The sequence below is a fragment of the Euwallacea similis genome, chromosome 8, assembly GCF_039881205.1.
Source record: "Euwallacea similis isolate ESF13 chromosome 8, ESF131.1, whole genome shotgun sequence".
Classification (NCBI taxonomy): domain Eukaryota; kingdom Metazoa; phylum Arthropoda; class Insecta; order Coleoptera; family Curculionidae; genus Euwallacea; species Euwallacea similis.
This window is the reverse complement of record NC_089616.1, coordinates 2,825,852-2,839,431: the sequence shown is the minus strand read 5'-3', so window position 1 is coordinate 2,839,431 and position 13,580 is coordinate 2,825,852. Positions and strand designations below refer to the sequence as shown.

Genomic DNA, 13,580 nt, shown 5'->3' with positions numbered 1-13,580 from the left:
CAGTGTGGTAACTTCAACTGGAATAAATTCGGTATCTATATGTCATTTAATTTTTAGCAAAATCGCTTAAAACGTCAATTTTTATTTCACCCTATACTCTTTTTGATAGTATTTTGATGCTGCAAATGTCAACCCCTTAGCTAGGGTGACAGTTACACTTAAAAGTTTAAATGCAAAGGGGGTTCAAGTGATACATCATTTTAAAGATCTTTTCAACCTGGCTTTATCTAACATTACTTTTCATCATAGAGCAAAATAATACTAAAAATAATTTTTTTTCATACTTAAATGTTGTTTATTTACTTGTGATTTTTTTACGAAATATTTCTGTTCGGGATATTGGGGTCCCGGGATTATGTTCCCTAATTGTAATTCAGAAATAGTTTCTGGTTAATAGACGTAAAAATTATACAAATAAAATCTTAACTCTGCAGAACACCCATAATGGATCCAATCATGGACCACTTGTAGTTTCCATCGATCACTAATGAAAAGATAATTTAATCAGCTCAATTGGAGTTATTCTTGTTGTACAGTAACAAATCCGAGGTAAAATCAATAAACTTTCGTACTTTAGATAACCACAACCCATATAAGTATAAAGTTTTGTTCGAACTTTGGATTCAACGTCCCCTTAACCAGGTACGGGACGTGCCGTACACCTCAATTAAGAATCAATTTACCGAGGATTCGATAAACAGAAGATGCCTATTTACTGCGATATTTCCATCTGAATAATACATGTTAAAGCAGGCTCTAACGAAATCATTTCATCGCATATGGAATTTCAATATTAGAATAAGACAGGTGAATAAAATTATGCCATCATACGGACATAGGAGAACAAGATATTTGCGTTTATTTGAACTAGAAACGATGGCTTCGTTAAACATCTTTTATTAAATGTTGTTTCCTTTAAACAACCATGCTTTTTTTTATTAATTACTATTTGTCAGCGACTCGATAAACTATCTGCTAAACCAATCATTTACACGTGAAACCTAATTGCTTGTAATTATTTAAATCCCAGGTGATAATTATGACCTAAAGGCATTTATTTTGTTATAGAATGCAACTGTAATGGCTATTCTACGAGGTGCATGTTCGACATAAAGCACTACGAAATCACCGGAATTGCGAGAGATGTAGACCAAACAATTACATGAGGGATGATGGTTATTTCACTGCATGTAAATGCGATGAATTTTGATCTTTATTTCAAAAAAGTAATTCTGAAGGCAAGTGTCAGTGCAAAATTGGGATGACTGGGGCGAAGTGCGATAGGTAAGTGTGACCTTTTAAGTTCGTACTCAGAGTTTAAAATACTATCTGATATCTGATATTTTGTAATAAGGACTCACACACTCACATTTAAATAAGTTTTTGAACATTTCCGTGAAATGAGTTATTTGGCCAACTTATGATGGAATAAGATATTTCCTGATGGATCTTTGCTTAATATCCTAGAATTTCAGACGTTCGAAGCCACAATTACTCACTTAAAATCAGTGACGTAATAAACTATGTGTTTGAGACGTATTTGTAACCTATTGAGCAATCTTCAAAATCCTTTTTTTGAACGTCAGTTTCCTTAAAATTGACGAAATATGGTTTATAATGATTTCGGACTTCCTAGATTTTGGATTCAGAGCGTTCATACTGGTATTGTTGTAAAAAGAATTTGGCGTTTTTTGGGATTTTGATAAAGGTCCTTGACTCTTCAAGCCAGTGAAAAAGTGTCACTGGGAAGGTTTGAGGCAGAAATTCATGTTAATTGTAAACTCGTCTATCTCCAAAACGGTTACTTCTACAGACATTTTCCAAGAGTATCTTTTTTCAATGGAAGTAAATGTACAATAAGCCTATTAATACAAAAGTGGCATATAGTGTAGCGCAAAAAGGTTAGGGCCAATTAAAATGTGATGGAACCCTGTATGTGGCACCCTCTATCAGTTACAAAAAAAATAAGACAATATTTGGATTTTGTGTCATTGAACGAAGTTATGTCTTAATTCAATTACTGCCTATAAGTTGTACTGAGAGTGAAATCAATACACTTGGCTTTTTCTTCAATAATTAGCTTCGGTATGTGCGTGGGTCGAAAATTAACGGTTACCTATACCGAGGTTTATTGTCTTAAGGGGTTAGATGTAGTCAATATTTAAAAAAAATAAATTTTTTTGCATTTTCCTAAAGTTAAATACATAAAGAATATTCCCTGAAAATTTTAAGTTGATCCGATAAAAAATTTTAGAGATATCCTACAAAAACCGTGGCGACATATTTGAAATAGCGCGCTACATGAGATTCATCCACTGTCCGCTATACTTGACGGTAAAATAGTATTTCTTTTTTAGAGCTCTATTTTAGGAATTTAAATTCTAACCTTTTTTTAAAGAAGATAACGATAATTTAGATTTACGTTTGTAAGATTTGTAATACTGAGTATACTAAATTAGTCAAAGCAAAAATCGAACGTAAATAATATTGTTTATGTGAGTCAGCGCGGTCTAGTAAAAAGGGCATAAATCTCAGATATGAGATACCACGTCGTTGTTGCCTTTTGGTGTATGATTACGTAGCTTGACCGCCGCTTTGATAAGTACTTTTTAGTGCAGTCGAAAAAACAGTTCCCTCGTAAAGACGTTTTATTATTATTATAATCCATAATCCTACAACGTTTAATATTTCAGTGATAGTGAAACTGAGTGGTCGATAGTTGTGCTTTTTTAGATAATTTTGAAATATTTATAATGGGACGTGATAGTAGAAAGGTGTCAAGAAAAGATCATGCTTTTGGTTGTACACGAAAATCGCGGAACATTAAACGAAAAAATATTTTCAACCCAAAACAGCGGAACGTGATGACAGAGTTAGTAGTGCATCTGGTAAAAAAATTGCTTTACAAACAGGCTATGATGTACTAGAAGACAGTGAAATAGAATTCCGAATTTTGAATTTTATTTTAGTATTTACTGCCATTTCTAATCTTGTCAAATGTAAAAAGTGTGATGGAAATGTAAAATTTCAGACAGCGAGTACACGTGGTTTAGGATTTAAAATTGTAGTGGCGTGTGACAATTGTCCTAATGAGTTGATTCCTTCATGTTCTTTTATTGGCCATTCATATGAAATAAACAGACGCTACATACTTACAATGAGAGTATTAGGAATTGGATATACAGGATTACGAAAGTTTTGCGGACTAATGGACATACCACAATTTTTAGATAAACATACATACATAATATTACTCAAAGACATTGAATTCTCGTACAACTACCGCAAAATCTTTATTCAAAAAAGCAGCTAAAGAAGAAATTGAAGAAACATCTAAAGCTTGAAATTTTGTAACCGATGAATTGACCGTATCGGAAGATGGAACCTGGCAAAAGCGAGGGTATACGTCTTTATTTGGAGTTTCGTCAATAATTGGTTCTTTTACTGGTAAAATAATTAATATAAATATGAAGAGTTTGTATTGTAAGCTATGTGAGTTTCGGAAATCTAAGACAACCGCAGAATACGAAGAATGGTATGACACGCACAAAAATGAGTGTTATGCAAATCACACAGGGTCGTCAGGGAAAATGGAGGTGGACGCCATTACGGAAATGTTCAAAAGGTCGGTAGAAAAATACGGCGCTAAATAATTAAATTTGATTGGAGATGGTGATTCCAAAACTCATTCCGGTATCGTAAAAGCAGCTCCTTACGATAACATAACTGTCAATAAGAAAGAGTGCATAGGACACGTGCAGAAAAGAATGGGGACTCGACTATGCGCAGTGAAAAAAAAACAGGTCTTGGAGGTAGAGGTAAATTGACAGGAAAGATGATTGACAAATTGACAGTTTATATATATATACTTAATTATGAGAACTAGGTATAACACTAGCTTGAAACAGCGTTACCACGTGTCTTTCGATTTACAGGAAACTAATACGAGTACATTCTATTGTATTAAATCTAAATTGACGAGGTATCGACTAATTTAAGAAAATAGAACAATGTTTCCTTTTTCAGATGTGCAGAAGACCATCATGATTTTTCCAAACCCGGATGTAAAAGTTGTAGATGTTGAACCGCTGGATCTGCATTCAATATTCCCAGATGCAATCCTAGCACTGGAGTGTGTCAGTGTAAGAAAAACGTGGAAGGGAGGCAATGTAAGGAATGCAAACCTGGATTTTTCAATTTAGACAGCGATAACGAATTTTGATGCATACTTTGTTTTTGCTATGGGCACTCTTTGGAATGCAAATCGGCACCAGGTTAGTCAAAACTAACCAGAAAATTTACGCTGTACCTATACATAAAAAGATCAGAAAAGAAAAAAACTCCATTATCTTTACAAAATCGATTAACACACAAAGTATAGAAAAAGCTTAGACGAGTTTGCCACTGTCCATCACATTCATGATGGCCAAAATGCGTGACTTATAACTATGATTTACCCGCCTTGTCTAAAATCCACTAAAGTGCGTCTTTACCTCTTCCTCAGGTTATTTTCGATATCTTATTGAATCCACGTTTGCAAGAGGCCCGGAAAAGTGGAAGTCTGAAGATGAGCACCATCATCCTCACCAAATCAAATACGAAGCTATTAGTCAGAGCATTGGCGTGCAATCTAATGGGGATGAGTCTGTTTATTTGATAGCACTCGATAGGTAAATTCTCAATTGACTAATACATAGATTTCCCTTATATTCAATTTATTAAATTCCTTGGAAATCAACGTACAGCCTATAATCAACTACTAGATTTTTCTTTAAGACTAGAGGATGGTCGTGCAGTATCCCCTGCCACGGATATTATATCAGAGAATGAGAACTTATCAATAACAAACACCATATTTGCTCAGGGCAACAAGATTCCTACCTTTGAGGTAGCTACCTGCAGCATACTGCGTAGAAAAGAAATGTTGAAGAATATCTATTTTAGACCCAAAACTATAAGTTCAGACTGCACGAGCATAGACTATGGATGGCAGCCTCGCCTCACTTCCAGATCATTTATCTCTCTCTTATCCAACTTGGCTATGGTCAAAGTCAAGGACACCTATGCCCCGAAGGAAGTGGGATTTCTGGATAATTTCAAACTGGAAACTGCTTCCAGAGGAGTTGCTGGGAAGGCTGCTTTGTGGAACGAGCTATGTTCATGTTCAGCAGGTAACAAAACAACTGTTAAAAGTTTTCAAACTCGTTACCTTTTTCTAGGATATGTTGGGCAGTTCTGTGAATCATGTGAGTCTGGATACAGGTATATTCCAGCCATGGGAGGCCCTTTTATGAACTGCATTCTATGCGACTGTAACAATCATGCAAGTATTTGCGATTCTGAGACTGGAAAGTGCATTCGCCAGCACAATACCAGTGGGACAAATTGCGATTTGTGCACCCGTGGGTTTTATGGCAACGCTTTGCCTGGTTAGTAGATCCAGGTTGTCCATTATTCATCAGTAAGTGATTTTATTACCATAGGAACTTCCACTGATTACTAGCCTTGCGAATGTCCAGACGGTGGCGCCTACATCAAGATAGGAGACAACGTCACAATGCACACAGTGCCCTTTAGGGTACTCTGGGTTTAAGTGCGATGTGTGCTCAGTTGGGTTCTATGGGGATCTATTTGATTTTCATAGGAAAATGGGTGTCAATGAAACACAGCACTAGATATCAATACAAGCTAGAGCGTTTTTATTTTCATATATATATGAGAAGCAAGGGCAGCGTCCCTCTTTAGACTAACTGACTTACACACCTCTTCTATATGGGGCATGTACGTCCTATTTCACATTTTATTTATTTTATCTAGTCATCAATATTCTTAATGGGTCTAGACGTTTGCTTTAATTGATACCTAATATTATTTATTCCTTTTGGATCTAGACTGGCGGGATACATAAATCTAATACTCCCACTCAAAAAGGACATAAATAAAAGAAAAATTGTATAATATAATATAATATAAATGTAATAAATTATAATGTATAATTTGTAATTTGCAATTTGGGGAATAAAAATAGAAGAATGGTCCAACATTCGTTGCGTGGGTTGGGAAAACCCCAAGAAAACCCAACCAAACCGTAAATTTAATGTTTAATACTAAAACTTTCATCTGTAGAGACTTCCTCCAAGCCTATCTGGGATCGGAGTTGTTCAAATCTTAAGTATGGTAGTGGCTTTGTAAAAATATCTGCTAACTGGTTACCTGTTGAAACATATTCCAGAATCACCTTTTTTTGTTTTATTTGCTCTCTTATAAAATGATATTTAATATCGATATGTTTTGATCGTTTATGAAAAACAGGGTTAGTCGCAATAGCTATACAACTGTTATTATCTTCAAAAATAACAGTAGGTTTTGTTATTTTTATATTTACATCATTTAACAATGATTTAAGGTAAGCGGCTTCGCGAACACCTTCAAACAGTGCCATATACTCCGCTTCGGTTTGAAACTGCTACAGAACTTTGTCGTTTAGTATTCCAACAAAGTGTAGAACTTTCAAATAATTTGAAGATATAACCAGTTGTACTTCTTCGGTCTGTCTCATTATTACCCCAATCGGAATCAACAAAACCAATTAGTAAATTGGAAAAATTAGGATTTGTTTTATAAACTAGTTTAAAATGAAGTGAACCTTTGATGTATCGTAAAATGCGTTTTAAGCACTGCCATAATTCTTTATTATTTTTATTCTGATATCTACTTAATAAATTAATAGATGTGCATATATTTGGTCTTGTACACAACATTACAAACATCAAACATCCTATTAAATTCTTGCATGGGGCATCAATAGTTTCATTTGAGTCTAATTCTTTATAATTTAGTTTGCTAGGTAATGGAGTGTTAACAGCTTTACAATCTGTCATATTGAACTTATTTAAAATTGTTTTTAAGTATAAACTTTGATCTAGAGTGATTTGATCCTTTTGTCTATTTACTCTAATGCCTAGAAAAAGTTTTATTTCCTGCAAGTCTTCCATTTTAAAGTAATTCATTAAACAACCTTTAAAGTTTTTCATAGTATTTTCGTTAGCTGTAGCGATTAGAAGGTCGTCGACGTACAATACTAGGTAAATATTCTGGTTAATATTCCCTTTATCTAAAAAATATAAACACTGATCGACTAAGGAGTTCTTAAAATTATGCTCCTTTAACACTCTATCAAAACGCTCGAACCAACATCGAGCTGACTGTTTTAAACCATATAATAATTTGTTTAGTTTACAAACTTGATCTTTGTTTGCATTTACGCCTTCTGGCACACGCATATAAATTTCCTCTTTTAAAATGCCATTTAAATAAGCCGTTTTTACATCCATATGATGTAACAATAAATTATACTGATTGGCTAAAATAACAATGAATCTAAATGTAGTAATACGGGCTACCGGAGCAAAAGTTTCATCATAATCTAATAGATATTGTTGACTTAAACCCCGAGCTACCAAACGTGCTTTATACTTGGAGGGGTTTCCATATGCATCGTTTTTGATTGTAAAAATCCACTTACAGTCGACAATATTTTTATTAAGGGGACTACTGACTAATGACCACGTTTCATTGAGTAAGAGGGAGTTTATTTCGCTATTTATTGCTTGCTCCCACTTAATTTTATCTTCCCTATTTTTTATTTCATTATAAGATTGAGGAATTTTACATATGAGTGACAGTGCACATGTAAAATAATTATAGTCATGATATTGTTCTTCATTGTATGAAAAAGACGGGAGATTTTTAATTCTTTCACTTCTCCGGCAATCAGTATATTGTTTTTCATATGGCGAGAGTGTAATATTATTTTCGTGCTCGTTATATGTTTTGGTGACAGATTTATCTATTTTAGTAATAGATTCACCTGCTGTTGAGGTTCCTTCGATAAACGAAAACCACGAAAACAACAATTTGGTTTACGAAAGTGGACTGTATTAAATTTCACTTATATAAATAATGGTAAAGTATTGGTCTAAGTATGAAGTGGGAGTTTGCTTAGTTGGGAAGATTACGAGTTACGTTTACGATCACATGTCTAGAGCGAGCACTGGTCAAAGAGAGCAAAATTACTGCGATCATCCCTTAAGTACTAAACCCGAGGAACTCCACCCAGGGGCGCACCAATACCAGACGCCATTGCGGGCAATGGTCGCGCCTAAGGTCATAAAATCGCCGCCATCTGGCAAATACCTATACAAGTCGCTTTCATTGAAGTATTGCGATCCGCCGAATTGCGGATCGCGGCAAAGGTTCAATTTAGAAAGCTTCCTTTGACTAGTAGCGTATTTCCCAGCCATAAAGAGCCCTTCAATATGGCCTGATGGGTACGATGGTCTGGCGCCCAGATGGAATCCTTCAAATACGTATCGATGCCCATGGGCGTAACTTAAGGGATAAAAATACAAAACAAATTAAATAAGCAAACTACGCCAAGAAACAATAACCTAAAGTCCTTAACACCTGCTTTTGGCTGTACAGGTTCTTTGGAGTCTTTGACTACTTTTAAGGTAGTTTTAGGCATTTTACTAGATTTCATGGAGTTTTCTAGCTGGAAGCTCTCATTAAGTTTTGGTCTTAATGTTTCAACTCCTTCATCAAGTTTAGGTCTTGATGTTTCAAAATTTATTTCGTCAAAAATGACGTCACGTGCTAAAATAAATTTATTAGTTTGAATATCTAGTATTTTATAACCATTTGGTTGGTAACCAACCATTATGCCTTTATTTGATTTTTGATCAAATTTATCTTTTCTGACTTTGTTATGGATGTATGCAGTAGAACCAAAAATCCTTAAGTTATTTATTTTGGGCTTTTTACTGTGCCACAATTCAAAAGGTGTTTTATCTTGGCTTAGAGCTTTAGTGGGTGTCAGATTTATTAAGTATGTTGCTGTGAGGACAGCTTCGCCCCAAAAGGTTTTATTTAGTTTAGCACCATGTACCATTGATCAGGCCTTTTCTGTAATTGACCTGTTCATACGTTCCGCCACTGAATTTTGTTGCGGTGTATGAGGTACAGTTAAATGGTAGCTAATACCCTTTTGAACACAATAATCTTTAAATTCGTTAGAAAGATATTCTCGCCCATTATCACAATATAAATTAGTTAATTTTAAATTAATGTGTGCTTCACTCTTTGTACAAAAATCATGAAAACTTTTAAAAACTTCAGATTTATGCATTAATAAATAGGTTACTGTATAATGTGTAAATTGATCAATAAATGTGACAAAATAATTTTTATCGTCCATTGTGGGTGGACTGATAGGGCCACACACGTCGGAGTGGACAATAAATAATGGTCTTTTGATGTGAGTTTTGTCTTTAGTTTTAGCAAATGGTAGGCGTGCTTGTTTTCCATAAATACAAGCTTCACAAATATCATGTGTAGGTTGGATATTATTTAGATATTCATTGTCAGTCAACAAATCAATGTTTTTTAATTGCAAAAAGGCCGTGTATGGTTAAGGGGTCAATTCGGCCCCCACGGGCGATCGATCTGAAATTTTTACCAATTGTCCCTACCACTCAAAGGACTTACCACATAAAATTTCAACTTCCTAAGTCTCACCATTTAAAGGTAGGACGGGGTTGAGGGTGAAAACTTTAAAACGCCATATCTCGGAAACTATTCATCGTACAGCGTGGGGCAAAATGGTGTGTCCTTCAGTAAACACCTTCTTATTTTCGTATACTTATAGATTTATCGGTTGATGTCAAAGGGCTGAAATCTCAAAAAAAAAACTTAGGTGATTTTAGAGGAGTTCGCACTTTGGTACACTAACCATTTTTGCACACTGTGTAGAGGGCCTCTCGAAGTATCTACCCACGTTGAATCAGATTTGTATCAAAATCAGTATTTGGGATATAACGATTGAAAATATAGATATATAAATATCAATAACTTATAAGTCTAAATCCATATAATTCATATAACTAACGCGGCAGAAAACAGCATCAACACCAAATGACTTCGTTATAGAATATATACGGCATAGAGCCCCTAGAGCTGCCCTCTAAAGTGATGGACAAGTAAGTATAATTATGTACCCAGAAAGAAGAGAAGAAATTCAATGTTTTTGAGAAGACTAGTTATTAATCAGGTAAGGTGGTGACGTCAGCGTCTTCATCCGTATCACTGTCTTCTTGGACACCTACGAAAGCAGTGTTCTTAAACATGTTGGTTAAAATCTCGGCCGGGTTGATAATTCGGGCTAAGTAACGAGCATGTGATAAATAATAAATAATTGCAGCCACATGAGAACAACAACCGACAGTACGCTTTCCATTCGCGCAATCACAGCAATAGCGACATATACCTGCTACATCATTTCGTTTTAGCGTATAATCGATGAACCCCCTCAAAACTCTTTCATCTTAAACTAACAGGCCTAACCTAATTAATAATATTAGCACTATCACTATATACAACTCAAAGATTTCCTGATCGTACCTCGACTTTGTCGTAAAAATAGAGAAGTTTTTACATATATGCAAAAGGGTTAGATCTATTTGACCTTAGAATCCCACATGAAAAATAATTTAAAAAACTGCGAAAAACGAATCGAAAATTGCCAAGTAAATATATACACCACTAGGCACGATAGTTTATTGCTATGTGTACAGGTATACTAAGGCCATAAGTGAGAAAAAATAATTTATTGCGATAAATACTGTTTTTTTGCATCGTGGTCTACGTATACTTTGAATCGCTATATCTCAAATACTGAATTTTGTACAAATTTGATTCAACGTGAGTAGATACTTTGAGAGGCCTTCTATACAGTGTGCAAAAATGGTTAGTGTACCAAAGTGCCAACTCCTCTAAAATCACCAAAAATTTTTTTTTTTTTTGAGATTTCGGCCCTTTGGCATCAACCGATAAATCTATAAGTATACGAAAATAAGAAGGTGTTTACTGAAGGACACACCATTTTGCCCCACGCTGTACGATGAATAGTTTCCGAGATATGGCGTTTTAAAGTTTTCACCCTCAACCCCGTCCTACCCTTAAATGGTGAGACTTAGGAAGTTGAAATTTTATGTGGTAAGTCCTTTGAGTGGTAGGGACAATTGGTAAAAATTTCAGATCGATCGCCCGTGGGGGCCGAATTGACCCCTTAACCATACACGGCCTTTACACGAAAGAAATAATTTGATAAAATTACAGTTCCTTGTTCATAATCAGTTATCCTCACCAAGATTCACTAATCTTTTTAGATATTCATGGTTTAAAAGTGGATATATTGAAGAAAGACCTGCTGAATTTGAAAATCCTGTAGAATACAGCTTTCACACAATTTCTCCAGAATGTTTTTTATGTGACCTCGTTGCCGTATTTAAATATTCTTGGTGTAAGAAAAATTTATATTTTAAACATTTTTTCGACGAATATCATTACTGTGAAACATATAATCCATAAATGACTTCATAGATCGATGAAATATTGTCTTGTATATTATTCATATATGGAAAAATGGCCTATGCTTATGCATAACGCTAAATACTTGTTTACTACAGGGAGAATATTGATATAATTTTTAATTGAAAATATATTTTTGGTGATACCATTCTTTAATACCCGTTAAATCAAGCCTTTTTTGTTATACTTCTCTACGACCTGCGGTTCTAAAGTTATAAACGGTCGAACATTGTGTGCACACTCTTATTTAAACAATTATAACTTTTGTTAGAAAGATGGTATCGAGCTCTGCTTTGCACCATTGTATTGAGAAAGGTTTTCTTTATAAAATGGTAAAAAATTAAACGAGACAGCTGGACGCGTGTAAAAACGGGGCCAAAAAAAAGAGAAATTTTCGAAAAAAAAACAAAAAGTTATATTTTTTACGGACTTGAACAGGTCGATGGCAAATCAAATAAGGAACATTTTTCTTTTGTTTTTTGTTGTTCTAACTCATCGGGATCAAAAGTTATCATCAAAAAACGAAAAATTGGCGAAACTTTGGGGGTAGTTTTCACCCCTTAAACCTTGAAGATGGTACGTTAAATATATATCGTTATTCTTAGATAAGTTTAAGCTACTTTAAGCAAGACTGAAGGAATCTAGGCTTGAAAAACGGTTAGAGGAGCTACAGAAGCAGCATAAGAACCAAAATCAATTGATTGAGAGCTACAAAGGAGAGACCGGAATTTTACATGCTGATGTGGATAATATTGAGCAAATTGCAGCAAATGCCTGAAAGATGTTTCAAGAGAATGGAGCTCGAGCCTGGAGCTAAAATTATGTAATAAAGCGGATATTTTGATACAATAAAAATTATCATTGTACTTAACAACGAAAATGGACTAATGAAAGGAACGGAATAAGATCTACATCAGTTGACAAAATGCATAATTACGCAGTCCCTAAAGCACGTCATGGTTGGAGATGATTCTCACGAATTAACACGAAAACTCGCTACAAACTGCGATCTCGGATTCGTTTCGAATACATCCGAATTTGTCTAAAAATTGTTCAAATTTGTGGAACTGATTTTCTTAAATTATCAGATATTTATGCGAGATTTTTCTATTTTCCCAATGTTTATTATTATAACTAGTCCCTATAATCAAACACACATGTGCCCTTTATTGTTTAGCCCTGTACTAAATTAGAATAAATCACTTGTCGTAAAAGATAGAGAGTCTGTTTATCATCTTGGCTGGAACATAAAATGCAGAAAACGATTCACCTATCGGTCTGTTCTAATATAAGTGTGAAGAGAATGATTGAGGGTTGTGAGCGTGGGGAGAAGGTAGAATGGTATGTGTTAATTCTTTTAAAGATAAACAGATGCACTCGGGGGTGACCATCATGCATCTTTGGTATGGTGAATCATTCGATTCCCGAAAAGGATAGAATAAAGTTGTTTGAGAACACGTGCGGGCATTTTTATTAAAATAAAACCCACCCTCTTAACATTATATAAATATGTTTTCCAAATATGTTAAGACAGAGACTGTTAAATACTCATTGACCTATAGCCTTTTTACGTGTTACTATAAGATTTCACTTTCTAAATGTACTTACTTCAAATTACCCTTAAAATATACTGTTTATAAATTAAATGTATTATTATTATAGGCCTCTAATAATAAATGATCACAGTTTTTCTCATTCAAATTGGACTCTAGCGTTTATTATTATATCTAGGCTTTTATTGATATATATATAGTATAATTTTTAAATATAAGATTTAAATATAGTCATACAGTCGCTTTATTTGTTGTCAATATCTCCATTTTTTGTTCTCCTTAGATACTTAAATCCAGTTGGTATTAATTTCTTGTTTCCGTCACAAATAGTTACACATCCCTCTAAGATCTGGTGTGATCTTTTCAAAATTAACAAGTTTGCAAATTTTGTCGAGAAACCTTTAGTGAAAATAAACGAATTAACTCCAGAAAAAAATATCGAAATTCAGGGGTTAGTTCCAGTAACCTCTAAATTTGGACTTGTAGTGAAAATGGAATTTGAGGAAAATATAGTATTTTTACCAAAACAAATGACTGAGCCGATGATAGAAAATATAACAAAATTTAAACCAGACCAATATGTTTTTATCTTCAGGAAAA

At 34.3% G+C, this 13,580-nt stretch overlaps 2 protein-coding genes and 1 long non-coding RNA gene across 3 annotated transcripts; all 3 read left to right on the top strand.

Annotated features, from left to right (window-relative positions):
* The first annotated feature begins 1,128 nt into the window (after positions 1-1,128).
* LOC136410441 (uncharacterized) lies at positions 1,129-4,888 on the top strand. The gene is made up of 4 exons (XR_010752238.1): positions 1,129-1,284; positions 4,027-4,274; positions 4,505-4,670; positions 4,777-4,888. It is a non-coding gene; the product is annotated as an uncharacterized lncRNA (long non-coding RNA).
* On the top strand, positions 3,158-3,827 carry LOC136410499 (uncharacterized). Its single transcript, XM_066392691.1, has 2 exons — positions 3,158-3,273; positions 3,659-3,827. The coding sequence occupies exons 1-2, from the start codon at positions 3,158-3,160 to the stop codon at positions 3,825-3,827; spliced, it is 285 nt and encodes a 94-aa protein (XP_066248788.1).
* LOC136410440 (laminin subunit gamma-1-like) lies at positions 4,883-6,312 on the top strand. The gene is made up of 4 exons (XM_066392599.1): positions 4,883-4,888; positions 4,945-5,171; positions 5,220-5,429; positions 5,484-6,312. Exons 2-4 carry the CDS (start codon positions 5,042-5,044, stop codon positions 5,501-5,503), a joined length of 360 nt encoding a protein of 119 aa, XP_066248696.1. The 5' UTR covers positions 4,883-4,888; positions 4,945-5,041; the 3' UTR covers positions 5,504-6,312.
* Positions 6,313-13,580: the final 7,268 nt, after the last annotated feature.

Coding starts and splice junctions, on each gene's coding strand:
- LOC136410499 (XM_066392691.1), top strand. CDS start 3,158: ATGAGAGTATTAGGAATTGGATATACAGGATTACGAAAGTTTTGCGGA. Junction 3,274..3,658: donor CTCAAAGACATTGAATTCTC/GTACAACTACCG, acceptor TAAATAATTAAA/TTTGATTGGAGATGGTGATT.
- LOC136410440 (XM_066392599.1), top strand. CDS start 5,042: ATGGTCAAAGTCAAGGACACCTATGCCCCGAAGGAAGTGGGATTTCTG. Junction 5,172..5,219: donor GCTATGTTCATGTTCAGCAG/GTAACAAAACAA, acceptor ACCTTTTTCTAG/GATATGTTGGGCAGTTCTGT. Junction 5,430..5,483: donor TTATGGCAACGCTTTGCCTG/GTTAGTAGATCC, acceptor TTATTACCATAG/GAACTTCCACTGATTACTAG.